Source organism: Diachasmimorpha longicaudata, chromosome 15 (assembly GCF_034640455.1).
Source record: "Diachasmimorpha longicaudata isolate KC_UGA_2023 chromosome 15, iyDiaLong2, whole genome shotgun sequence".
NCBI classification, from domain to species: domain Eukaryota; kingdom Metazoa; phylum Arthropoda; class Insecta; order Hymenoptera; family Braconidae; genus Diachasmimorpha; species Diachasmimorpha longicaudata.
The window spans coordinates 3,231,830-3,257,560 of record NC_087239.1 but is presented as its reverse complement, the minus strand read 5'-3'; the positions used below and the strand labels follow the sequence as shown (position 1 = coordinate 3,257,560).

The window sequence follows — 25,731 nt, the reverse complement described above, 5'->3', positions numbered from 1 at the left end:
AGCTGATTTCCGGGGCTGATGTTCCCAGAAATGTTAGTACCTGGCATTCATTCTGTTCATTAGCGCCAGTGACAGTACACGTTTCTCTATTTTCTCTCACGTAAACAATCGACAGAAAAAAACAATTTCAGTCTCTTAATTGTTGAATATCGATGAAGTTAAGGTAATATGCACTGCAGGCAGTGTCTGGATCCTTCAACTCAATCAAGGTACTTCATTTTATTGTCATTTTTTTGAGGTTGAGTACGCTTTTATGCTCGCGACGCACTTTACTCCAGATAGTTGGAAAAATAAATTGTTGAACGATTTCTGGGGGATGTTTGATGGAATATTTTGGTTTCGGGGTGGAAGGACTTGCTAAGGGGAGACATATTGACTGGTACAGAGGTCCAGGAACATGTGACCTTCTGCAACAAGTTACATATTCATGGACAGGCTGGGGTGCTCCATCGGATTTATGGAAAATTATTTCCATAATTAGAAGACTTGAGATGTCCTTTTGGGGGATTTTTTTGGGTAGTTAAGGGGTATTGGGGGAACAAAGGATTGAAAAATGAGATTCTGAAAAATTAGGTTACTCCCAGTTTTCCTGGCGTAAAAAATATAGAGCTTTGGCACAGGTGAATCTCATCGATTTAGAGGATGTTTACGACTGTTAATCGTCGAGGAGTCGTAAAATATTTTATATCTAAAAATTCTCCACTAGATATGTTCCTGAATGTTGATGATTTCAGTGTCATTGGAGTTTTGGGGTCATTAGAATATCTGAGCATATGATTGTACAGACAGTGGTGAAGGTCCTTGACGATGTCCACGATCGACAAACGAAATTGACTGGTTTCATTGTCATCAGATGTTGCATTCAGCTAAACGTAGACTTCATCAATGCTCTCAATGATCCAATAAACATTTCGAACCCAACGAATCTAATTTATCATATTTCCTGGGTTGATTGGTCATATGTTGAGTGGAGATACGAATGAATCGAACTGCAATTTCAATAGAAGTTCATTTTTATTTATTTTCGGTGTTATAAAAAGTTAGATTTTGAGTCACTAAATTGCATGAAGTCTTGAGGAATGTAGGAATAATAAATAAATAATTAGAATCCATCGATTTAGCGATTATTATTGATCTTGCTTGAAAGCTGGTCCACAAAAAATTAGAAGAATCATTTTTCAACTGTAGCTTTTTAGAATAAAATTTGAGATTCAATGTCTCAGCTTTTTGTTGATAGTCACGAACTTCCAAAGGCACCTCTCGTGATAATTGTTAATGTTCATTATTGATAAATTATATTTACGATCGGATTGTCATTAGCTGTTATGTTCCACAGACCTTCATTACATTCAATTAATTTTGATGATTTATATTGGATTATGGATAAAAATGGTGGCCATCTCACCTCAAGGAGGAGTTTTCAGTTTATTCCTTTGATGTTACAAATGTTTTCCTTGTTTTACATCGAGTCCTGTCCTTCCTTCTGTTCACAGTCCACCTGGTTACTTTTGGTGTATCCAATATCACATGTTTATTCTGTTTATACATTTGTTTGTTTAGAAGCAGAATGAATGAATGAAAAAATCTGGTTCTATTGGATTATGGATAGGGATTGTCTCAATAATATAAAAACCATTTAACCATCAACTTTAATTATTTATTATCGCACGCAGAAGGTATATCTTTCTGGTATGATGTCTCCAGATCAACTGACTCTTAGTGACCAAAGATTTCACACTCTAGACCCATTTGACAAAAGGCCCTTGTTCATTAATTCCTTTCAGTTTCTTCTCTGGTTCTATTTATGAAAACCATTCTAAACATTTCGGTACTGTTCGGAGAAAAACTATAAAAACTATAACATACTGAGATGGACTGGAAACAGCTGTAGACAGACCATTCATTTTTGTCCACACATATCAAGCACTCTCAATAATTTATGATTGAATTTATATGTTTTTTATATTCCTTGGAATATCACATTCAATTTTCAATTTCCTGGAGTTGTAAATTCTAGGAATCTGTCCTCCACAAAATGATATTGCGAATATGCACTACACCCCTCGGGGTTTCCTACTGTAATTAAACAATAGGTTTATTGGAATTAACTAGATTAATTGTTTGAATGTCGTTTCAGGAGAATGGGTACTCACTTAAATTATAAACAACACCTTCAAGACAAAATTTGAAATATATTTTATAAACATTCCTGGTTCCATGTGAATTCTGGATTTTTTTTTCATCCACTGTCTGTTATCATTAAGACCGATGTTGTCAAGGTCGCTGATCACAATCACAATAGTCGCCTATATTATTATAAATAATCCTAGTCAGCTAATTTACAACAACCAGGAAATAACCCGACTAGAGTTATTCATAACAACTCAATTATTTAAGCCACAATTTCGCAAAAACTCTAACAGACAATCATAATTCCTAAACAAAGACCATGAAAAACTCATGACAATTTATTTCTCTCCAGCCACGGCACGAGCACCCCCTTCATCATCACCTCACCACCCACCCAAAGATGGACCCACACGAGCAGTCAGCGAAGCCTCGAACCGAGATGGACATTGAAGTGGACGAATCGTCACTCCCGAACGATAACGAATCACCAGATCCCCGGTCTCGTACACCATCAAAGATTCAGAACGGTCTGGACCAATATAAACTGAATAATAACCTCGGAGAGGAGCTTCCCCAGCCCTTGAAGTTCATGGGAATATCGAACGGTTCATCTGATGATCCAGCGTCCCCAGGTCGTTTCAAACCCCTCAACGCCAACTTTCCGGCTCCCCAGTCATCCTCAAGGACCTCTTCCTCCATCGTCCACGATCCACATGACAACGCAGACATGAGGAACAATGTGGACTACATCTGTGGCATCAATAAGTGTCCACCGAAGGTCTCCTGCAGCTCCAGCTCAAGCGCTGAAGATTATGCGTCGGTTGGGGCTCTCAACAACATCGGATGCTGCATCGGTTCCACAAGCCAGGGGACTTGTGGCTTCCTCAGGCCCAATATTAATGGAAGCAGGGAGACACCTGGCCCCAGTGGCTTACAACGACCCCAAAGAGATCGACGAGACTCGAGCTCTGGGAACGAGGGAGACATGTCCGAGGAGGATTACTGCATCTACACGTACAAGGGGAATGATGAAACTGATGAGTCTGATGACAGAGTCAATCAGAGGGTCGCTGATGGACAGGAGGCAGCTGGACAGCCGTTGAGTGGGCGATCCAGTCCGGAGATGGACTTTTTGGAGATGGATTTTGATCCTGGACCTTCGTGTGAACAGGACACTGGTGACAGCGATCTCGCGTCCATCAGTGAGGACATTCAGAATATCGCACTTGATCAGGCCGAGGATCCAGTATTTTTGAATGATTTAAGTGGAGCGAAGGTGGTGTCCAAAAGTCCAGCCGGGGCTGATAGTCGGTGCCGAGAGCAGGAGCCCAATGTCAGCTGTGAAGTGGAGAACGAAGTTGATATGCCCGCGGGGAGCAGTGGGGGGAGTCTTCAGCAGAGTGGACACAGCTCGGCCTCGGGAATACGTAAGTGATGGTTTTTATGGGGATTATGGGATAAAGAAAATTTTTGATTCATTATGGCACAGTAACGAGTTAATTGAAAATTTATAAATCAGTGCGATTGCAATAAGTCGATATTGGAATGTGGGTGTAAGTGAACAAATTATTCAAGAGACGGAGTGAAAATACTTTATAAAATATTGTTTATTAGCACGAGGAAGGCACGTCTTAGCTAGAGGATCGTATGATGTGTCGAGTCAATCAAATAAACGAATGAATGTACGAGAAAAAAAATAAATAAAAATAAAAATAAAAAAAAAATAATGAAAATAATGAAAAAAATAGATAATAATGAATAATGAATGAATAGTGAAAATAATGTGTGTGTGTTTATTTTTGACAAATGTCAAACTTTACGTTTAATAACTATATCATCTATTCTCATTCAAAAACAATTTTCCTAATTTCCATCGAATTTTATCACTTTATTGTACATTTTTTTTCATTCCTAAAATGATTAATGTTGGCAGGAAGGGTAAGCACACCAGGCATCCAGCGAAATCCCGGTCTGCCATTCCGAGAGTCCTACAGCTATCACAACACAAGTGGTGATTTGATATCTCCAGGTGAAAGTAGAGATGCTGATTCTGAACTGTGGGCTGATGCTGCAGCTGTACCACTGCTGGAAAATTCAGCTCTCAATCCCCGAAAAGTGAATCTTTCTTCAACTCTCTACCATCGAATGATGGCGAAGAAACTGATGCTCAATAAACAAACAGCTTTCAACCAAAGTGGTGACTCCAATCTGGAGAATGAATTGTACACCGAGAGAATTGATGGCCATCAACCAGTGGAGAAGGTCATGCTTTGGACTGAACAAGAGGCAACTGTTAAACAAGTTACGCAGATTGCAACTTCAGCATGTGGTGTAACGTCAGCTGTTAATGCACTTCTCGCCCTGGATGTTCCGTTCTCCCTTGAGGTTTGTAAAAAAATGAGGTATTCAAAACCTACCGAATACGTCAACACTCCAGATAAACTACATAACAACAATGATTAAACAATGATAAATCGTGATTTTTTTTTCTGAATTCACTGAATGATTCTTTTGTTGTTCTAGAAAAAATATGAAAAAATCAGGATTTAATTCAATCCCTCGTTAATAATTAGCATTTCCATTTTTGTTGAAGACTTGAGCGGTTTTTTTCTCTCTAATTCTAATTGTCTTTCAATTATTTGATACCTAAGTGTCGTTAGACACTATTTCTGTTGAATTTGAGAGTCATTTCTCTGTGGTATCCGGTGGAATAGCTGGGAGACTCGAGTTTGATTCCCATTTGGACTGAAACCGAAATTGTTCCTCTCTAATTCCATTTTCCTTTAATTTTTTCCAGCCAAAATGTTCTTTATTCTATTTTTTATCTGCAAACTTTCTAATTAAAAATTGTTTTCTGCTTTGCCATTAAGAAATGTCACTTCGCCCCTATCTCAGAACAGAAAAATTCCCTTTAACTACAGACAATAAAACAAAGGTCCTCACCGTATGCCCTCTCGACTGATGATTCTTTGTTTTACTTTTCCATCTTAGAAATATTATTCTGTATCCACTACCTTATCAAAAATTCTAAATATCTACTTTTAAAAAACTAGAAAAATTCGGAACATTTTCCCCAAACTTTTTCATAAATATCGACAAAAAACTAACTAGAGAGAGAAATCAGTTTAGGCAATTCATTTATATTTCTTTGTTGTTACAAATGTTCTCTTTATTTTCCATCAACTCCAGCACATCCCTCTGTTCCTCCTCTTCATCTTTAGTCTACCCACTTCCATTTAGTATATTAATTATCACGTGTATATTTTATTTATATATTTTTGTTGACTTACATCTGCTTTCTGTCCTTCCTCTTAAACATTTCTTAATATGTCTATTAGTACTTCCTGTTATCCTCTTTTCCATTTATTATTATTATTATTAATTTATTTATTTATTTATTTATTTATTTATTTGCACTTCCCTCCTTTCCCTTGCCCCTCGCCCCCCTCCTTCCTCTTCCCCATTCTGCCTTCTTGAGGGCCTTCGAGGGAGAAATTGACAAGCGATAATTACGAGTACAAATGGTGGTCATCTCACGTCGAGGATATAACTCATTAATTATACTCCCATACTCTGGATATAAGTCATTAATTAAAGAAAAATTGTCTGAAAGAATTGTTCAAAATTTTTGAAATATTTTTGAGTATTTGCCCTTGTAGTTATGCGTCATTTATCTCTCAAGAATAATCAATTAATCACTTGCGATTAGGAATAATGGAGCTAAGGTATTTTATAAACAATTTGCAGGTCTTAATCAAGAGTGTAGCGACTAGGCAGAGGGAACCTGGAAGTGCACTACCTAAGTATCTTGTGAGCAGATCACAAGCTGGTGCAACGCACAAGGATCTCATTCGGGGATTGTCTCTCTCAACTAATGGAGCTGTGATCACAAAATTCTTTAGTTTTTATCCGGAGAGGGCTATATCGTTGTCGCATTGGCTGCACTATTGGATTTCTCGGGGTAATTTTTTTTATTGATTAGATGATGTGAAGAGGGTTGTCATTGGTGAAGTGACGACCCAAATGAGTCCACTGAAGTCTTTATTGGGATTTTTAGCACTTACAGTTGTAACTTTCAAATGACTCTGTTAAAGAGATGATAGAAAATTTTACTGGCTCTTTATTAGCTCTTCTGTTATTCATTAAAATTGTTGAATAGTTAAAATGGAGATATTGGGTTGTGGATAGGGATTTACTAAATAATATCAGATGATTTGGATATCAAATTTAATTCTTTATTATCTCAATTTAATTTATCTAGCATTAACCGAATTTACACATATAATACCACGAGAGCTCCGAAATTATCGGATATTTCCCGATAGGTTCGTTGCAAACAAATGAACGTGTCAAGTTTTCCAGTTTAAAAATCACGAGCTGGAAAACTTGACGAGCTTATTTGTTTGTAGGGAACCTTGAGGGAAATATCAGATAATTTCGAAGTTCGAGTGGTATTCGGGGGATTATTTTTTCCATCCAAATGTTGGCCGATAGAATTGCACCATGAGACATAATTTTCAACGAATTGCCATTTAATCTGTCAGATACAATTGAGGGTTACTTCATCATTTGTTTTTTTTTATATAGGCAACATGCAAAATTTCCAGTGAAATTTCCAAGAATTTCCGCTGAAATACCGTGTTGACTATATAAAATAACGTCGAATGGTGCGATCCTATTGGCCAAGATTTGGATGGGAAAAATAATCGCATGTAATACCACAAGAGCTCCGAAATTATCGGATATTTCCCGATAGGTTCGTTGCAAACAAATGAACGTGTCAAGTTTTCCAGTTTTAAAATCACGAGCGCGAAGCGCGAGTGATTTTTCTGGAAAACTTGACGAGCTTATTTGTTTGCAGGGAACCTTGAGGGAAATATCAGATAATTTCGAAGTTCGAGTGGTATTCGGGGGATTATTTTTTGCATCCAAATGTTGGCCGATAGAATTGCACCATGAGACATAATTTTTAACGAATTGCCATTTAATCTGTCAGATACAATTGAGGGTTACTTCAACATTTGTTTTTTTTTATATATATCAACATGCAAAATTTCCAGTGTAATTTTCAAGAATATCCGCTGAAATACCGTGTTGACTATACAAAATAACGTCGAATGGTGCAATCCTATTGGCCAAGATTTGGATGGGAAAAATAATCAACAGAATAATTTCCCAAATTTCTTTGTAAACGAAACAATTTGATCCATCTTTTTCTTCATTGTCTTCATGCATGTTTCATCTCATCAATCTCATCATCAAGTGCCATCTCATTAAGTGCCACAATGAAATTAAAAAGAGTATTGCTAAATTCAATAACTAAATAAGTAGTTTGATCAATTAATGATTGGGAAATTTTCTCCATAAATATTTTTTTCGTCTCCAAAAGTCAGATGCATTTGGAGTGAAATTATCTCGTGAAATTACAGAGTAAGATATTATGTCGGTAGTTGAAAAGAACATTTCAAATTGTAAATTTTTTTTATTGTTTCCAGGTGCTGCGCCAATAGCTACATTGAATCTCCAGAATTATGGAACAGAAACTAAAATACCTGATGCTTGGCATCATCAAATGATCTTTGGCGTCTGTCAAACTGGCATTTACTTCACTAATCCACTTGAATGCCTTCCGGAACAGGTAATTCATTTGATCGAAGTGAGATCTGGTGGATTTTATCATCATAATGTATTCCGCGATTTTTTTACTACATTGAACAATTTTATTTGGTTATTTAGATCGTGTGGCATCAGCTGGTGAGCCCCAATATTCTATTGATTCGTCGAGCAGACGTTTTGGCGCATTGGAATCCCACTACTGATTTAACACCACTCACTCAAATGGATCATCGGTGGAGAAAGCTCAATGTTCTTGGTAATTATCTATTAGTATTGGTACTATCTATTTAGTTATTATCTTTCATAAAACGATCAAGGAACTTGAAAAGATTCTGTTAATTAAAATTAAGAAAAATTTAGAAAATATAAATTTTATGAAGCATAGAATCAGAAATTAGAAATTTTAATTAATTTTGTCAACTAAAATTAGTAAAACAGCAGAAAATATCAATTTTATGGTAAATCGAGTCAGAGGAAGAAATTTTAATTGATTCTCTCAATTAAAATTAACAAAAAATTAGAAAATAGAAATTTTATGAAACATAGAATCAGAAATTAGAAATTTCAATTAATTTTCTCAGCTAAAATTAATAAAACAGCAGAAAATATAAATTTCATAAAAAATCGAATCAGAGGATAGAAATTTTAACTGATTCTGTCAATTAAAATCAACAAAAAATCATAAAATACAAGAAATGTTGGCTGAAAGTCGTCGGGGCATGGGCAGTGGCAAATTCTTCCACAAACTTGCCCCGCAATTCCTTAAAAATAAAAATACATTAACAATAGAAGAACATTTATTACTGTTCAATTGAAAAGACTATCTAAGGCAAATTGAATAATAACTATGATTGGATATTTTTTTGTGACATGAATAGGTCAAGTAGTGAATACAATCCGTGAATCTGTGGACCCAAGACGACCATCAGGACGCGTCACTGGACCCACTCACATTAGAATCCCAGCCTCGTACACAGCAGGAATCACCTTAGTGATGCGATCCGAATCTCCTGCAGCTGACGAACTACTCAATGCCGAGCAGCTTCCTCTACTCTAGTTCGGCCCTTGCAGATATTACTTTGACGGTAACAAATAGTCGAGTGGACATCTGACGAATGGGAGAAGGCAAGATGCCAGTTATCACTGACGCATAGCAGAGAATTACTAGAAGTTTACCAGTTTGTGGGGGTTATTGTTCGTTTCAAATTACAAAATTCAGGAGGCGAGTGGTCGGATAAATAAACAAATTTTAATTTTGTTCGAATAGTGTCAGATATTTGTAGAAATTGTCATTCTGGCACATTCGGTGAGACAAAAAATTGTGAAACCATTTTTTATTTACTTTTGATTTTTTCTGTTGTAGTGAAAGCTTCTCTTCAAGATTTTTTCTAGTTGTTTGGTGCGGGTATAGGAATAATAACTTGGTGTGGACATACAGAGTGTACTTGCAGGGTTTTGTTTCTATCAGTTTCGAACAAGCGAATGATTCGTTAACAACAAATGACTGAATTTTAATACCTCCTGACAGATGTTTGTCTCAAATAAAATTATCGGGGCATAACAAACTAAAATTGTTGATATTAAGATTCGAATCCTAATGTTTTGAATAACGCCACAAGTACTCACTTTCTGCAAAAAACAACGACAACCGATATAAACAAAACAAATTTTAACGACAAGAAAATGGAAATTATCAATTCGTCGAACAGTTGAATTATTTAGCGATGAAAATGAAAATAAAATTATGAGCTGGACGATATTTTGGAAGGGCGAGTGTCTCGGGGACATTCGACAAGACATTGATGCTAGTCGTCGAAGATGTTGGGAATCTGGTTGAGGTCGTGTTGATGAGGGCTGGCCCTTGCTGCCGCTATTAATGCGTCGCGAGACGAAACTGAACCGAGTGATGATGCGAACTTTGTAATTTGTGACGGAGCTAGTGCTGCACGACCTTGATATTTGTCACTGCGAAGGGGAAGACCGAGTTCCTCGGGTCTGAAGCTGATCAGGACGCGGCGATATAACGGGACCTGGGCATCGACGTCTGATTAAAAATGCCAAGAAGAGGACTGAAAGGGCCGGAATAAAATATAAAAAAAACTTCGACGAGTACGACACCATTTGACGATGACGAAGTCGCTGGATCCAGACTCAGGTACATCACGGCGGGGTACGTTGACTCCTGGATAAAAACCGGATGGTACCAGATTAGATAATGGTGTACAATGAAGTTGATGAATGCAGTTCGGTTAATTCCTGTTTACTGTCCTCAGCCGAACGGTCTCGACGTGTTCTGACGGATGTCTGGGGCCCTGAGAACGTCATCGAAGCAGTTGGATCGAGGAATGAGCCCTACGAAGTCGATCCTGTTAAAAAAAAAATCGTTCGAACTGTCCGAGTGTCCTAAATATCGAGGAGAATCAGACTCAGGTGTCTTCTCCCTCACGTGACGTGCCCTGTCAGTGACACCGTCTCCTGGAGATTATCGACAGGAGTTGCGATGGGATGAATTGACCATTGATGATTAAAAATCGTTAACCAGGAGTCGTTGTCCAGTCGCTAGTCGATAATTGTTGGTCATGGATCTCCAGTCCAACGACGGTCGACGGCTTCTGGACGTCTTTGACGTGCCTCGCTTGGCAGCACAGGTTCCTGGTGCCCAACGCCACGTTGGCTTTTAGTAGAAGAAATTGATGGAGCTGTCACTGACACTTGATGGTCTGTTCCATCGGCTCGTGCACAGGGATTTAATATGTAGAAGTTGTCAGGGCTTCATGTGCAGCATTCGGGGAGACGGTGGTACCAGAAAATACCAAAAGGCTGGATAAAAATAGTTTTGGGGAAACACAATGTCGTCACACGAGGGTACGGTATGCACTGGATCTGTCACAAAATTTATGGTCAGAGTGGCGTGGAAATTTTGTAAAACTGTCACGACGTTGATACAATATAATACTTATTATAGTAATTAATAATTGCTATGATATATATTATAGTAATTAATTATTAATTATTATTGTAATGCATTATTATAGTAATTAATAATTGCTATGATTTATATTATAGTAATTGATTATTAACTATTATTGTAATGCATTATTATAGCAATTAATAATTGCTATGATATATATTATAGTAATTGATTATTAATTATTATTGTAATTAATTATTATAGTAATTAATAATTACTGAAACGCGAAAAAATATTGACTGGACAACGTTGGGATCACCAGGTGTGGGGGTTTCATCGGAGAGTATAGGATTTTAAACATCTGATGCCGAAGGTACGAGGATTATCCTGGAATTTTTTGAGGAACAAAGAATATCGCGAATGCGAGACGCGATAAAATAAAATGGATGAATTATAATACTGGGGTTAACGCCATATTTTTTCATGAATTTCATAATGAGCAGTCGAAAGAAAACAGAAGCAGTAAAAGTTATAACAGTTATGTTTAAAAACATCTCAAGAGAATAGTTCATATGGGTGTGTAGAAATTAATTTGTTTATATTAAAACATTAGGAAGAACTGAACCTCTGGATTTTCTTTTACATAAAAACAAAGTGGAATTTTTCTGTGCATCAGTTTCGATGAAAATTCAAGTTTTTAGATTCACAAATATTTTAGTTGAAAGTTTCGGTTAATTTATCGACAAAAAATGTTTCTCGTAGACATTTCTCTGCCTTCATTAAATTTGGAGACATGTAATTGATTCTAAAATTGATTTTATTCACTCGATTCCACCACTCCACGACTGAACAATCCGATTTGATCCGATTTTAATGAATTAGAATTTAGACTTCCATTTTTCAGCGATTTATGGCCTCTTTTCTGACGATAGTGAAGCAAACACATGAATTGATAAAACAATATATAGTTTTTCAGTTTTGTAACTGAAATTTTAATAGCAGATACTATTTATCAAACCAGATTCTCCAACGAAATGATGTATTAATTAAACAAGTCAGATCAATATCAATTGGTTGTCTTTAGAGATACGAAATGTGTTCAAATTAAATATTGCCAATTCGTCTTTTAATTTTGTTATTAACCCACAGCCAATGAGTATTACTTTGGTATTACTGTATATATCTTATTAATATGTAATTAAAAACGAACAGTGAACGATTATTTCTTCTTTTTTTCTCCAACACATGAAATAATTTGATGAGTCTGTGATTTATGGTTGAATGGAATGGAGTGACAATGCTGAATGTCAATGGTGTAAATTTCACACTCAGTCAAACTTATCATTATTCATTTGTTTATTGTATTATTCGATTGATCGATTAATAAGAATGACAACTCATATCAATTAACTCTGCATTTCTAAGGAAAAAAATTAATTTAGGTCATTAATCCCTCTTTACAGGAGCATCATCGTGAGTTATGTACAGGCAGACATCACGTTCTCCCTCATGTCGCCCAGAAGTTATAATTAAAGATTGATAATCGCAGTTTCCCTAGGACATACTGAAACGAAAAAAAAATCGTTAGTCTGATGTCAAAGAAGTCCGAATTCTTCGAATGAAAAATATATTCGCTCACCTTTCTATAAGGGATGCCCTCATATTGGAGGTGATCGCTCCTGGTGTTGCCTCATTGAGCTTGAAGACACTCTCGATGACCGAAAGCTCAGTACCAGTTGTATCCATACCACAAAAACTCGCCCAGTCATTCACCACCATTCCTGCTCCGATAACATCACTTCCTCTGTTGACTGTTCCAGCCTGTGAAAATTATATTATGATTAAAATCTAATTATTAGCAGATTAATTAGCTGCGTGGATTAATCCCTCGGTCATGTAACTGATGATTTTTGGAAAGTGACTCAACTGAGTTAATAACATCCCCGAGAAATTGCGAAATAAAAATGGGATGAGTATGAAAGCTGGAGCTTTCAGACCCAATTGGTTCTCCGGTGATTAAAGGTCGTTTGGGGAGGAACCGACTCCCTCTGAGAGGTTTGAAACTGCTTTAAAAATACATTTGTCAGGGGAGAAAGCCCTTGTTTCACACAATATTTTTTGGAAAACATTGAAAATTGAGACAAATTACAAGATTTTTTCTGGAAAGTGAATGATTAAGGAAAAATCTAGTTTATTATGGTTGACATCGATTTATCTGATTGATGTTAATTTTAATGAGAACTGACACTGCGTGAAGCAAAGTTTCATAAATAATTTTCCATGTGACAATTCATTTCAGGAATTGTGGAAAAGTTTCTTTTGAATTTTACACGTATTCAACAATTTAATTTTCATAAAATTATTCTTTCACATATAATAAATGTTGGAATGGAAAAAATCTATATTTTCCTTTTGCTTTAAATAATTTATTGGATTTGATGGAATTTTAAAAAGAACTACTTGAGTTTTTCCGGGAAATTGTTCGATGCGTGTTAAAATGTCTATATTTTCTCTTATTTTCACGTATAAATTGAAAATATTTACCGCTAATGGAATTTGTAAGAGGGACGACAATTCATCCTGATCCTGTATCGATGTTTTTGGATGTACGAGACCCCCTTGGTTCGACAAAATGGAGTACGACCCTACGAGAACATTACTGGCCACTGTCTGTCTGAAAACCTCGACTTTCAATGTGTCCGCGAGAATTTCCTCCGTTTCCTGAATAAAAAAATCCAAAATTGCATTAATGTTTTTGCAACAAAATCCCTAACACATATTTCACGAGTTATTTTCATTCGCAATTTTTTTTAATAGAAATTTGCCATAAATATCAAACGTGTTACACATATTGTACTGATTATTTTTCCCATCCAAATCTTGGCCAATAGGGTTGCACCATTGGACGTTATTTTATATAGTCAACACGGTATTTTAGCGGAAATTCTTGGAAATTTCACTGATTATTTTTTTCATCCCAATTTCAACCAATCAAATGGTGGCATTTCCCGTCACGTGGTACAAGTAAGAGAGTTTTACTTCGGATATTTTTCGGATATTTCCCTGTTTGTTGCTAAGCAATGAAAATATCCGATAAACAATTTGGACGCGTTTCAAACCCCAAAACTGTCATTACAAAAAATCAAGTTCAAAGACTTTACCTCGACATGAGCAGATTTGGACGGGAATCCTTGGAGATTATTGATCAAAAAATTTTTTTAAATGTTCCTAATAATACAGTGAAGACAAAAGCCACAATTTGGAAATAATTCTCTGCATTTTGTGCAGACAAAAAATATACGCTGGAGAAGCCACGACTACGAGTGAACAACCATACTATATGACGTGAAATGCCACACATTTAATTGTTTGAAATTGGAATGAAAAAAATAATCCAGCCAAATACCCCTCGACCTTCAAAATTAATCGGATATTTCCCTCCAGTTTCCCTGCGTAGCACCGATCGGGATAAGATTCGCAGAAAAACCCTCGCGCTTCGCGCTCGGGTTTTTTAACCTGCGAACCTTATCCCTCTCGTTGCTACGCAACGAAACTCTCGAGAAATATCCGATAATTTTGAAGGTCTTGGGGTATTACTACTGATTATTTTTCCCACCCAAATTTCAGCCAATAGAATTGCACCATTTGTTGATATTTTGTATAGCCTACCTCGAATATCAGCGATAATTTTTTGAATATTTTGGTAAACAAACGACACCTAACCAAATAAACCTCTTTTCATGTCATGGCACAATTCTCTTGGCCGAAATTTGGATAGGAAAAATAATCCCCTGAATACCACTCGAGCTTCAAAATTATAGAATATTTCCCTCTAGGTTCCCTGCATACAAATGAAGTCGTCAAGTTTTTCAGGAAAAATCACTCGTGCTTCGCACTCGTGATTTTTTAGCCTGAAAAACTTGACTCCTTCATTTGTTTGCAACGAATCTATCGGGAAATATTCGATAATTTTGAAGCACTTGTGGTATTATATGTGAAAATTTTGCATGTTGCCTATATAAAAAAAACAAATGATGAAGTAACCCTCAATTGTATCTGACAGATTAAATGGCAATTCGTTGAAAATTATGTCTCATGGTGCAATTCTATCGGCCAACATTTGGATGCAAAAAATAATCCCCCGAATACCACTCGAACTTCGAAATTATCTGATATTTCCCTCAAGGTTCCCTACAAACAAATAAGCTCGTCAAGTTTTCCAGCTCGTGATTTTTAAACTGGAAAACTTGACACGTTCATTTGTTTGCAACGAACCTATCGGGAAATATCCGATAATTTCGGAGCTCTTGTGGTATTATATGCGAAAATTTAGTATTTTCAAACTTAGAACAGACAATAAAATTGAACAAATGTCATTAAAAATGTGAATATTGTACCATCAACCACATTTTTTTATCATTTTTCATCGACTAGAAAGATCGAATACGACACCATACGTGATATAGAGGGCCAAATAGGCCAGGAAGATAACGTACACGAGTTGAAGGAAAAATTTTACCGTTAGCGTACCTCGAAAAATGCAACGAAAAAGTTCTAACAATTAAAAAAATTCTATTTGACAACGAAAAACCTCCTTCACTCGCATACGTTAACGTATTATCCCAAAACGATTGACAACAATGAGCTAAATGAATTCAGACTGACTTAATAACTCACTCTATCAAGATCAGGATGGACTAAAGCGACGTAATCATTACACGCAATAACATTGCCAAGAGCGGAAAGTCGTTCTTCGACCCTTTGAACCTTCACAGAATCTGGTAGTGAGTTTCGAATGTGTTGAAGTTCAATGTCCGTTGTTGTGTTTGGTACCAAGAGGCCATTTTTGTTTCCTGGCAGAGTTCAGAGCAGTTTTAGTAATTATACAGCCAGTTAACTGATTTCTCATATATTTTTTCGAGATCTTCTGAACATACCAACAGTTAGTCGACCGATGATTCTGCATCCTGCGATGGAGGCGTGAATCACTGGAATTGTTTCTGTCAGTTCAGCCTCGAAGACACTAGAAACATAAACGTAGTCATATTTTGCATTAACGTTTTTAACCGGAAATGATCGAAGCCATTTGTGGTATTTTATGATTAATAAACCAGGACTAGCAGTTGAGACCAGGATGAGCTGTTGAAAATTCTTTTTCTTTCATTTTCAAGGTCTTCTGTCCAACTGCAAAACGAGACTCAATTTGTTAAACATAATCAGGTTGAGATATTGAAGATTAAGACAGTAGTCAACGTTGACGTCGACTTTGATGGGGACCGGATGCCGGGAAGTCGTCACATTGTGCAATCGTAACTTGCTGGAGTACAACGTTAATTAAAATGTTAATTAAAATTTTTCCCTTTCTCTTCTAAGACAGATCAATAATGAAGTCGATTTATCTAATTCGAAATCAGGAGAGAAATCCCATCATTAATCTTCATCCTCAAAATGCTTTCTGAAGCTTCAAAGTAAGACGATTCGTCGTAATCAGAGCATATGCTCATGGCATCGGTGGGAATTTGCAGAAATCCATTTCCTTGTTTACGTGTAGCTGAGGAGTAGATGAGTTTTATGAGGGAGTTCTTACCTGTAGAAATTTTCGGATCCCCCGATTGCCACAAGACAGTACGCATTCGTCAGCTTGGAGAACACACCGACTTCGTTACTGTTCTCGAATTGTACTCTCACTGCCATTGTTCCCCAATGAAGATGATTCTGGTGACGTACAGGAATGGCAATAATTTTAATGTTTCGAGGAACTGGTGGATAATAATTTAGGATGAATAGCTTGATGGATTCGGTTAACCCTAACCTGTCAAGTGCCCTGACGCGATAGCACGAGGCTTTGCTTCACCACGAACTTTATACCAGAGATGAAAGAAGAGATGGCCAGCAGGAGATAATTGGGGGAGATTGCGGGGGCCTAATGAAGCAGCTTCAACGGGGGGGCTCCGTTTGTACTTGTTCAACTGTACAAATGATCAACTGTACAGAGAATTTTCAAACGTTGAGAGCACCACTGTGCAGGGATTCAACTGTCGAGAGAAAAAACTAGGCATAGCCACACCTGTACAGGCGAGGCAGGGTGGGTTAAACAGCGTCGACAAGGTAGAGATTGATAGTTTTTTCTCTCGATAGTTGAATCCCTGGACAGTGGTACTCTTACCGTTTGAAAATTCTCTGTACAGTTGATCATTTGTACAGTTGAACAAGTACAAACGGAGCCCCTCCCCCAAGTTACCGACGTGATTACACCCCTGAGGAGACGGGGCGCCACGAGTCCTACTGGGGTATCTGCATATCGGCCAAGCCGGTAACGCCTCAGTAGCAGTCCCGCTCAAATCGCATGCTGTCGACTCGAGTTCGATCTCAGCCTCCATCGTTTTTTTTTTTCTTTTTTATTTATATTACATCAATTTTTTTTCTATAAATGGTTAATCATTAATCGAAATACCTCAAGAGAATCATATAAAATGGTAATTCGAATGATGATTGACCATTTCTTAAAAAAAAGACACTGCAAGAGATATCGAAATTATGTAGGAAACAAGGATCGCTGAATCAATAAATTAAAATGATAGTTGGATTTTTAAGGTGACAATAATTAATATCCCTCTTACCCTGTAAAAAAAACAAAATGTTTGACTATTAAAAGACTCTGTCAAGTTTAATCTGTGCAAAAATCTCGGGGTCATTTCCTCTCAATTAGCTTTTACGGTGAGCTGCTAGGAGGTCTAGCTTAACACAAAGGGACCCTCGTGACCCTATAAGAATTCACTTTAACCCCATTCAATAACAAATATATTTTTCTCCTGTAATATACTGATCGGGTAACTCTACGACCGCTTGTGAGAGAGCAGACTATGAAACTCTCATCTTAAAAGCGTGTTTACTTATTTATTTTTTTATTTATTAACAAATTATTAACCGAAAATTTTCGAGCTCTTAATAAATCAAAGCGAATTAATATGTGTGAATATTTATTTAAAAAAAAGGAACGGCATCCTGTTCCTCGTAATCGCATCCAAAATGGACTAAAGCCATCTAGGAACAGATTCAGTTACCACCTGTTAACCCATTATCCCTTTTAAAATGAATGCTCACCCAGTAAAGGAATCGTATTTTTCAATAGTTTCATAAGTAGACTCAGTATCTCGTGGCCAACTCTCAGCGGTATGTTCCCTCTTGGATCCACCAATGACGAGAATGATTTTCTTCTGATTTGATCGGTACCTATAAATGTCAACCCCATTTTTCCACCCTCACTACCCCATTTCATGAATTGCCGACGGGGTAAAAAAAATTGTCTCCACAGGGGCTAGAAAAGGGGGGTAGGAAAATGGGGTTGGGCACGAGATGCTGAGTCTACTTAGGAAACTATTGAAAAATACGATACCTTTACTGGGTGAGCATTCATTTTAAAAGGGATAATGGGTTAACAGGTGGTAACTGAATCTGTTCCTAGATGGCTTTAGTCTATTTTGGATGCGATTACGAGGAACAGGATGCCGTTCCTTTTTTTTAAATAAATATTCACACATATTAATTCGCTTTGATTTATTAAGAGCTCGAAAATTTGCGGTTAATAATTTGTTGATAAATAAAAAAATAAATAAATAAACACGCTTTCAAGATGAGAGTTTCATAGTCTGCTCTCTCACAAGCGGTCGTAGAGTTACCCGATCAATATATTAAAGGAGAAAAATATATTTGTTATTGAATGGGGTTAAAGTGAATTCTTATAGGGTCACGAGGGTCCCTTTGTGTTAAGCTAGACCTCCTAGCAGCTCACCGTAAAAGCTAATTGAGAGGAAATGACCCCGAGATTTTTGCACAGATTAAACTTGACAGAGTCTTTTAATAGTCAAACATTTTGTTTTTTTTTACAGGGTAAGAGGGATATTAATTATTGTCACCTTAAAAATCCAACTATCATTTTAATTTATTGATTCAGCGATCCCTGTTTCCTACATAATTTCGATATCTCTTGCAGTGTCTTTTTTTTAAGAAATGGTCAATCATCATTCGAATTACCATTTTATATGATTCTCTTGAGGTATTTCGATTAATGATTAACAATTTATAGAAAAAAAATTGATGTAATATAAATAAAAAAGAAAAAAAAACGATGGAGGCTGGGATCGAACTCGGGTCCATAGGGGGGGGCTCCGTTTGTACTTTCTCAACTGTACCAATGAACAACTGTACAGAGAATTTTCAAACGGTGAGAGCACCGGTGTGCAGGGATCCAACTGTCGAGACAAAAAGGTAAGCTGTACATGTGGCGCTGGGCAGGGTTGGGCATGTAAAATACGTCACGTAAAATACATACTATTTTACACGTATTATACCATGTATTTTACGTCACCTTTTTCAAACGTATAAAACGTAATATACACTTCATACAATAACGTAAAATACGTATTATACGTCACGCCGTGTCGCATGGAATTTACATGTTTTTGCACTGATGAGAGTTAAAATATTCGATGAAAAGGTAATTTCATATTTTTCGCGACATGCTAGGTATTTCATTTCCCCGTTCCGCACACTGTCAAGCGCCAACCCTGAACCTAGTAACCCGGCGAGACATCATAACCCCGAATTGCTCAGTATTGACATTTAAATCTATCGATAGATTATGTATCTATGTATGAAATATCGATATTATTCAAACTGAAACAAAGCTTTTCACATTTGCTTCAATGCTTTCGTTTTTAACACAAATTTCATGAAAAATTGGTTAACCATCCGGCAATTAACGAGGGTAACAAGGAGAACTCAAATTTCATGAAGGTCACAAGCGTAAGAAGTACTATCGTAAAGTAACATTGTTGTGATCCTTTTAATGCTCGCCTCTAGTAACATTTAATAACTCCCTAGTGAATCTCATGAAATTTAGCCATTTACTTAGCACCCTCATGACATTCGACCTCCACAACCATTTAGATATTTTTTACATTTTATACTTTTTTAACGTATTTTACGTAAAATACGTGCATTCAAAATCCGGTCGAATGTAATAAACCGTAAAATACATTTCATACATTTTTTACATAATTTACGTGTATTATACGTATAAAGTAAAAAACCCTAGATCCCACCGATTTACCGGATGGGTCTAAAATAGGTACAGCCGCAAAGAATGGTACAGGAAGTGGCGGCCATTTTCCCCAGAAGTTTCGGGGGTAGGGCCATCTAGAATCACTGTAGGGAACTAAAAAAGAGAATTTCTTTACCTGTTGTGAAAATTACCGATCGGAGAAAGGAATGCGAATGTCCTCTATCATAATTTTGTTGTAACAAAAAATTTTTATGTTTTATAGATGGCGATAGTAATCCGCAAATCATCTTTCAACGTTCTGTCAAGGGATGCTCATCCTAAAATACTAACGAGAATGTGCATGGAAGCTATATGCCCCGTTTTTTTCAAATAATTAATTAATTGTTAATGAATTAATTTATTGTATCGATGATGGTTATTCACTCTTTAAACTTAATCAGATATTTTTTTCGCAGTGCTCTATAATATTTCTTATTGTTACGGTTAATTATATATAATCGAATGAACAACTATTTATTTATTATTTTGTTAAATTTTAAATTCCATCACCGGTAATTTAGGTTGGTCCAATTATATATAATTAACCGTATTAATAAGAAATATTATAGAGCACTGCGAAAAAAATATCTGATTAAGTTCAAAGAGTGAATAACCATCATCGATACAATAAATTAATTCATTAACAATTAATTAATTATTTGAAAAAACGGGGCATATAGCTTCCATGCACATTCTCGTTAGTATTTTAGGATGAGCATCCCTTGACAGAACGTTGAAAGATGATTTGCGGATTACTATCGCCATCTATAAAACATAAAAATTTTTTGTTACAACAAAATTATGATAGAGGACATTCGCATTCCTTTCTCCGATCGGTAATTTTCTCAATAGGTAAAGAAATTTTTTTTTTCAGTTCCCTACAGCGATTCTAGATGGCCCTACCCCCGAAACTTCTGGGGAAAATGGCCGCCACTTCCTGTACCATTCTTTGCGGATGTACCTATTTTAGACCCATCCCGATTTACCCAACCCTGGCGCTGGGTCCACATGTACAGCCACATTTTTGTCTCAATAGTTGAATCCCTGCACACCGGTGCTCTCAACGTTTGAAAATTCTCTCTACAGTTCATCATTTGTACAGTTGAAAAAGTACAAACGGAGCCCCCCCGCCAACAGGGGCCGGGGTTGTAATCTCTCCCCCAGGATCGAATCCTCTCTGGGTTTAACATTTCACGGCCAACGGATCCGCCACCTGGAATATCCGAGAACCAGATTGGAACGCAATAGCAAAAAGGATAACTCTGGCCCTTGGCCCTGGTGATCTTCCTGCTCACACTGTCCTGATGATATTAAACGACACAACAAAGGAACTTGTTGACGAAAGAAGTGTTTCAGACACCATCTGATCACTGAATTTATTTGGTCAATGAATTTCTCATTAATATATTAATTAATCAGTGTTCAACCCTTTGTTTAGTTTCTGTACTTTGACGGTTTTTCAGTCACTCACCTGCACGGGTTAGTATTTATCTACATAACAAAATAAAATGTATATTCCATGAGGCCCATCAAGGAGAATTGTGTGTATTAATTTTGTCTGAGTTATTAAAATTTCCAGTATGATTTCAAAGGAAAATTTGGACAGGCAAAAAGAGGAGCTGAAGTTTTGATGCTGTGAGGTTATCCACAGTGAGTTTTTTTTTTGTTTGGTTTTTCTTCAAAAATATTTCTACAATGAGTGATTTTATGAGTTATTCGTTATATTTGGGATCAGTGATACTTTCATAAGTCCTTCATTTTTGTGTGAATCTTCAGGTAATGTTTGACTATCCGAGCTATACTTTTTGTTAGCAATGTTATCCTGTAAAAAATAATTTTAATTTTCACACATATTTTTATCATACATATCATACACATCACATGTCTTCCAATTTTATTTTCTTTGTCATTGAATCTAAACTGATGCCAATGCCCTATACCATGCAATGCTGGGGTGTCTGTCCATTTTTAATTGCAAATAATTTTTAATCCCTATTGTTGGAGAACTAAAATCGATTTACCTTCATCAAAATGTTCACAATATTTATTTAGATTAAGTTACAACAATTTTTAGATGTAAGTCACGTTAAGGGATTACTGCGCTGGAAAACTCGGGTGCTTTCCTCGAGAGCTCAATCTAGAGTGTCCTCCGCCCTCAACTCGTCCAGGGTGGGAAAGGTCTCAAAGACAAGGCCCCATTGTTCCTTGGGTTGTCCACGTGTTGGGCTGTTTGGTCATAAACTACCCTAGTGTGTCAGCACTTCTCGGAGACGTTTACAATAGGTTGACCCAGTGGACCCGTCGTAAAGATATTTCCCACACAATCTTACTAGAGAGAATTCTCATTTTCAGAGTTTCCTTGAAACTGCGAATCAAGAAACCATTCGATTGTTCTGTCAAAAAGTTGAAAAAAAAAATGGCAGTTGGGTTTGGAATGACGACTTCTCAATCTCCTCAATTTTAAATGAATCATCATCATATCCTCCTTTCTGCTCATCCTAATGTTATCTAATTTTCAATGGAAAAAAAAACATTTCGACGACGCAGAGGACATCACCTCTATTTTTACCCAGTCCCTCTGACAGCGGGACAGCTACTGAGGAATTGTTGAGTCGGCTGACGGACAGACACCCCAGCACTGCATGTGGCGCCCTGCCTCTTCTGGGGTGAGGTACTACGATGCCGCTGGGGTCACTCAAACCCCCAGAACTGAGCCTCTACTTCAGTCAATCCTTTTTGCGTGGGATTTCCTCCCCGATCTGACACCACTGCGCATCACGGACGTCGTGCCTTCTCCAGCATATAAATAAAAGTACTTAGAATACTTAATTACAAGCTTTGAATCGCTTAAAATTACCTCATTTCCAATAAACCTCAAAGAAAACGAGGATTTAACATTTCATCCACTGCCCTGAGAGACGATTCAACTCTCACTTCCGACTTTGTTAGAATTTTCTAGGATCTCGAAAATTTTTATTCAATTTTTCAACACGTTTACCTCGTCGCAGTGATTGCAATGTCATCCAGACTCTTCTAAGACCGTTAGCATTGGTGTTCTGCAAAAACCAATTTCTATGTATTATGAAAAAATTCGTTTTATCCTTCCAGGGTTACCTGAGATTCTAAGTATAATCATATGAAGGCACCATGGGGACGGTTGAAGAGGTCCATAATTTCCTCAAAACTCAGAACAGGCCCTACAATTTCAATGATATTGTCTCCAAACTTCCCAATGAGAAAAGTAAGGCAGCCATTCAGCAGGCATTGGAGAAATTGAAGAAAGAGAAGAAAATTTTTGAGAAGGTATGTTATGTCTGATGGATGTTTGTGAACTGTAGTTAAATTGCGTACAACAACTTCCGATGAAACATTTTCACATATAATACCACAAGTGCTTCAAAATTATCGAGTATTTCCCGATAGATTCGTTGCAAACAAATGAAGGAGGCAAGTTTTTCAGGCTAAAAAATCACGAGTGCGAAGCACGACATTTGTTTGCAACGAATCTATCGGGAAATATTCGATAATTTTGAACCACTTGTGGTATTATATGTGAATAAACTAACATTTACACGTCATGAATCATCACACTATCCCATTTCTAATAAATTTGTTGCCCCAAGAATATTTAATTGACAAAATTCTAGTTTTACTTTTGGCTCTTTTTGACTCTGGCCACAACTAGTTATTTCAGAATTTCTGCAGAATTGACGCAATATTTATCAATTTCAATTTTCCCCAACTTGATGCATTTGTATGACTTCTAGGTATATGGAAAACAGAAGATCTATTGTGTATGTCAAGACACAAAACACAATGCTGCTGAGTTGAAAAAAATTAGCGGTGATCTGCAAGCTCATGCAGCCGAATTAGAAGTGAGACGAAAAGCCCTGGAGCATGAAGTCAAAATTCAAGAGGCAAAATTGGGCGCCTTGAAATCCGGCCCAACTTTAGAAGAAGCCATCAAGGAGAGGGATATGCTTCAGCTGCAGGTGACAGCACTCGAGAGTAAATTGGATCATCTGGTTGAGAAGACTAGCAGTCAGCCGAATCTGGGGGAAAATAAGAAGAAAGCTGAAGTACTGCGAGACCAGTACTCTCGTGAATACTTAAAAAGGAAGAGAATAGGATCTGAGATTATTGATGGTATTTTAGAGGGATTCCCAGGTACAAAAAAACGATTATGCGAAGAAGTGGGCATCGAGGAAAGAATTGTTAAAATTGTTAAATAGAACTATCATGGCTTTTATTCAGAAAAAAAACTCATTTGAATGATTAAAAGAATTTATTTCAGGCAATTAACTGAATAAAAGTTGCTCACCTGTGAATAGATTCGTCAAAATACTGTTTGATCTAGCATTTATTTGTGGTAATTTGCACTGTGACTGAAAGTTTGTTAATTCTCTTACCAAGCCGATTGTCAGTGTCATGATCTTGATGCTCTTGGATCCAAAAGGCTGATAAATAAACAACTACCTCCCACGTAGACATTAAAACTTGAATGTGGCTTGGTGCAAGATTCCCTTGCATGAGTCAAATTAGACGCAAGGTAGCGAGGAGATAACTCGGGGGGGCTCCGTTCGTACTTGTTCAACTGTACAAATGGTCAAGAGCACCACTGTGCAGGGATTCAACTGTCGAGAGAAAAAACTATCAATCTCTACCTTGTCAACGCTGTTTAACCGACCCTGCGCGCATGTATGTTATGTCCTATCAAGTCACTAGTCGGACGGTGGCGCCATTCACGAATATTTGCGCCAAGTTTTAAATTCATGGAATTCGTTAGCCGCTAAACCTCTAATGAGGACTCCATCGATGTCAACTCGTTGAAAGAAAATAATTGGATTCAGGTTTTTCCAAATAAAATCAATGCAAACAGCAGTGCTTAGGAGAGCACGTAACACACACTTTATTTAATAAGTTTTAAATCTTAAATTGAGTCTCGAAATATTAATAAACATTCAGAGAAACTAACAACCAAAACTAGACTGAAATTTGACGATTAACTATTTGAAGAGAGAAGCGGCAATGAAACAAGTTAAAATCGAACTGGACTAAACTTAACTAATTTTCCAAGGGTTGGGTCCTACAACCCCCACTAGTCTAGATGTTGTGCACGCAACTTGGTCAAGAAAATGGGAAGAGGGGTGGAATAAGGAAAGCGGGGAAAAGGAAAACGTGTGACATCGCGTTGTCTCTGTCAAGGGATTCAGGCCCTCAGCTTTCGATACAATGGACAAAGAAGACCTCACACGTGTTGAATCAAAACATGAGCAAAAACAGAACTGGTACTTTACGACCTAGACTGTATTGATTCGAAGATTTATGATTTCCTTCTCAAGTTTCAGGTTTGGAGAAAATGTTTATCCAACGAATTTTACGGGTAAATAAATGGGAAAGTTAACCTCAAGATGTTAAGATTTATGCGTAACGGTTTTTCCCACACTGGTGGTGTTGTTTTCATTGTTCGTTCTCCATTGTCCATTGTATCTACTTATTTTGTGCGTATTTCGACACTGATTAAAAATATAAAAATTAAGATTAATTTAAATTTCGTGGACTAAGATTAATGATGTATAGTGACATATAGTGGCTATCAAGCTCAGGACATCACATGTACAGATTTGACTATGCCTAGTTTTTTCTCTCGACAGTTGAATGCCTGCACAGTGGTGCTCTCACCGTCTGAAAATTCTGTGTACAGTTGACCATTTGTACAGTTGAACAAGTACGAACGGAGCCCCCCGATGCGGCTTGCGGGACCTGCAGAGGAACTAAGAGTGGTCATGCGGCCATTCTTGCGGCGGACGTAGATCTGGGTGAGATTCTGTCCCGGAGAGTAAACGCATACAGACCGCAGTGGCACTTCCATAGGTCTTTCAAGGTCGACCTTCACTATGAGGAAACTTTAACGGGATTCATTTTAAATAAGTTGATAAATGAAGAAACAAAAACAAGAATTATTGGTATT

At 37.1% G+C, this 25,731-nt stretch overlaps 3 protein-coding genes and 1 long non-coding RNA gene across 6 annotated transcripts; 3 read left to right on the top strand and 1 right to left on the bottom strand.

Moving 5' to 3' along the window:
• The first annotated feature begins 53 nt into the window (after positions 1 to 53).
• On the top strand, positions 54 to 9,317 carry LOC135169628 (uncharacterized). The gene is made up of 7 exons (XM_064134791.1): positions 54 to 209; positions 2,483 to 3,557; positions 4,064 to 4,515; positions 5,878 to 6,091; positions 7,626 to 7,768; positions 7,867 to 8,002; positions 8,625 to 9,317. The coding sequence occupies exons 2-7, from the start codon at positions 2,531 to 2,533 to the stop codon at positions 8,801 to 8,803; spliced, it is 2,151 nt and encodes a 716-aa protein (XP_063990861.1). The 5' UTR covers positions 54 to 209; positions 2,483 to 2,530; the 3' UTR covers positions 8,804 to 9,317.
• Positions 9,318 to 11,995: 2,678 nt separating this feature from the next.
• On the bottom strand, positions 11,996 to 16,366 carry LOC135169631 (eukaryotic translation initiation factor 6). The gene is made up of 6 exons (XM_064134797.1): positions 16,245 to 16,366; positions 15,595 to 15,680; positions 15,335 to 15,510; positions 13,202 to 13,378; positions 12,297 to 12,478; positions 11,996 to 12,221 (listed from the first exon to the last, which is right to left on the bottom strand). The coding sequence occupies exons 1-6, from the start codon at positions 16,349 to 16,351 to the stop codon at positions 12,212 to 12,214; spliced, it is 738 nt and encodes a 245-aa protein (XP_063990867.1). The 5' UTR covers positions 16,352 to 16,366; the 3' UTR covers positions 11,996 to 12,211.
• On the top strand, positions 15,396 to 16,453 carry LOC135169634 (uncharacterized). Of its 2 annotated transcripts, none has more exons than XR_010300231.1 (2): positions 15,396 to 15,534; positions 15,829 to 16,453. It is a non-coding gene; the product is annotated as an uncharacterized LOC135169634 (long non-coding RNA). The 2 variants fall into 2 exon arrangements; XR_010300230.1 differs by having other exon boundaries at positions 15,506 to 15,748.
• A 4,417-nt stretch (positions 16,454 to 20,870) lies between these two features.
• On the top strand, positions 20,871 to 24,256 carry LOC135169539 (homologous-pairing protein 2 homolog). 2 transcript variants are annotated; one of them, XM_064134613.1, is made up of 5 exons: positions 20,871 to 21,239; positions 21,340 to 21,410; positions 22,113 to 22,572; positions 22,869 to 23,063; positions 23,528 to 24,256. In XM_064134613.1, the coding sequence occupies exons 4-5, from the start codon at positions 22,908 to 22,910 to the stop codon at positions 23,990 to 23,992; spliced, it is 621 nt and encodes a 206-aa protein (XP_063990683.1). In that variant the 5' UTR covers positions 20,871 to 21,239; positions 21,340 to 21,410; positions 22,113 to 22,572; positions 22,869 to 22,907; the 3' UTR covers positions 23,993 to 24,256. The 2 variants fall into 2 exon arrangements, with proteins under 2 accessions (XP_063990683.1, XP_063990682.1); XM_064134612.1 differs by lacking the exon at positions 22,113 to 22,572 and having other exon boundaries at positions 20,872 to 21,239.
• The last annotated feature ends 1,475 nt before the right edge of the window (positions 24,257 to 25,731 follow it).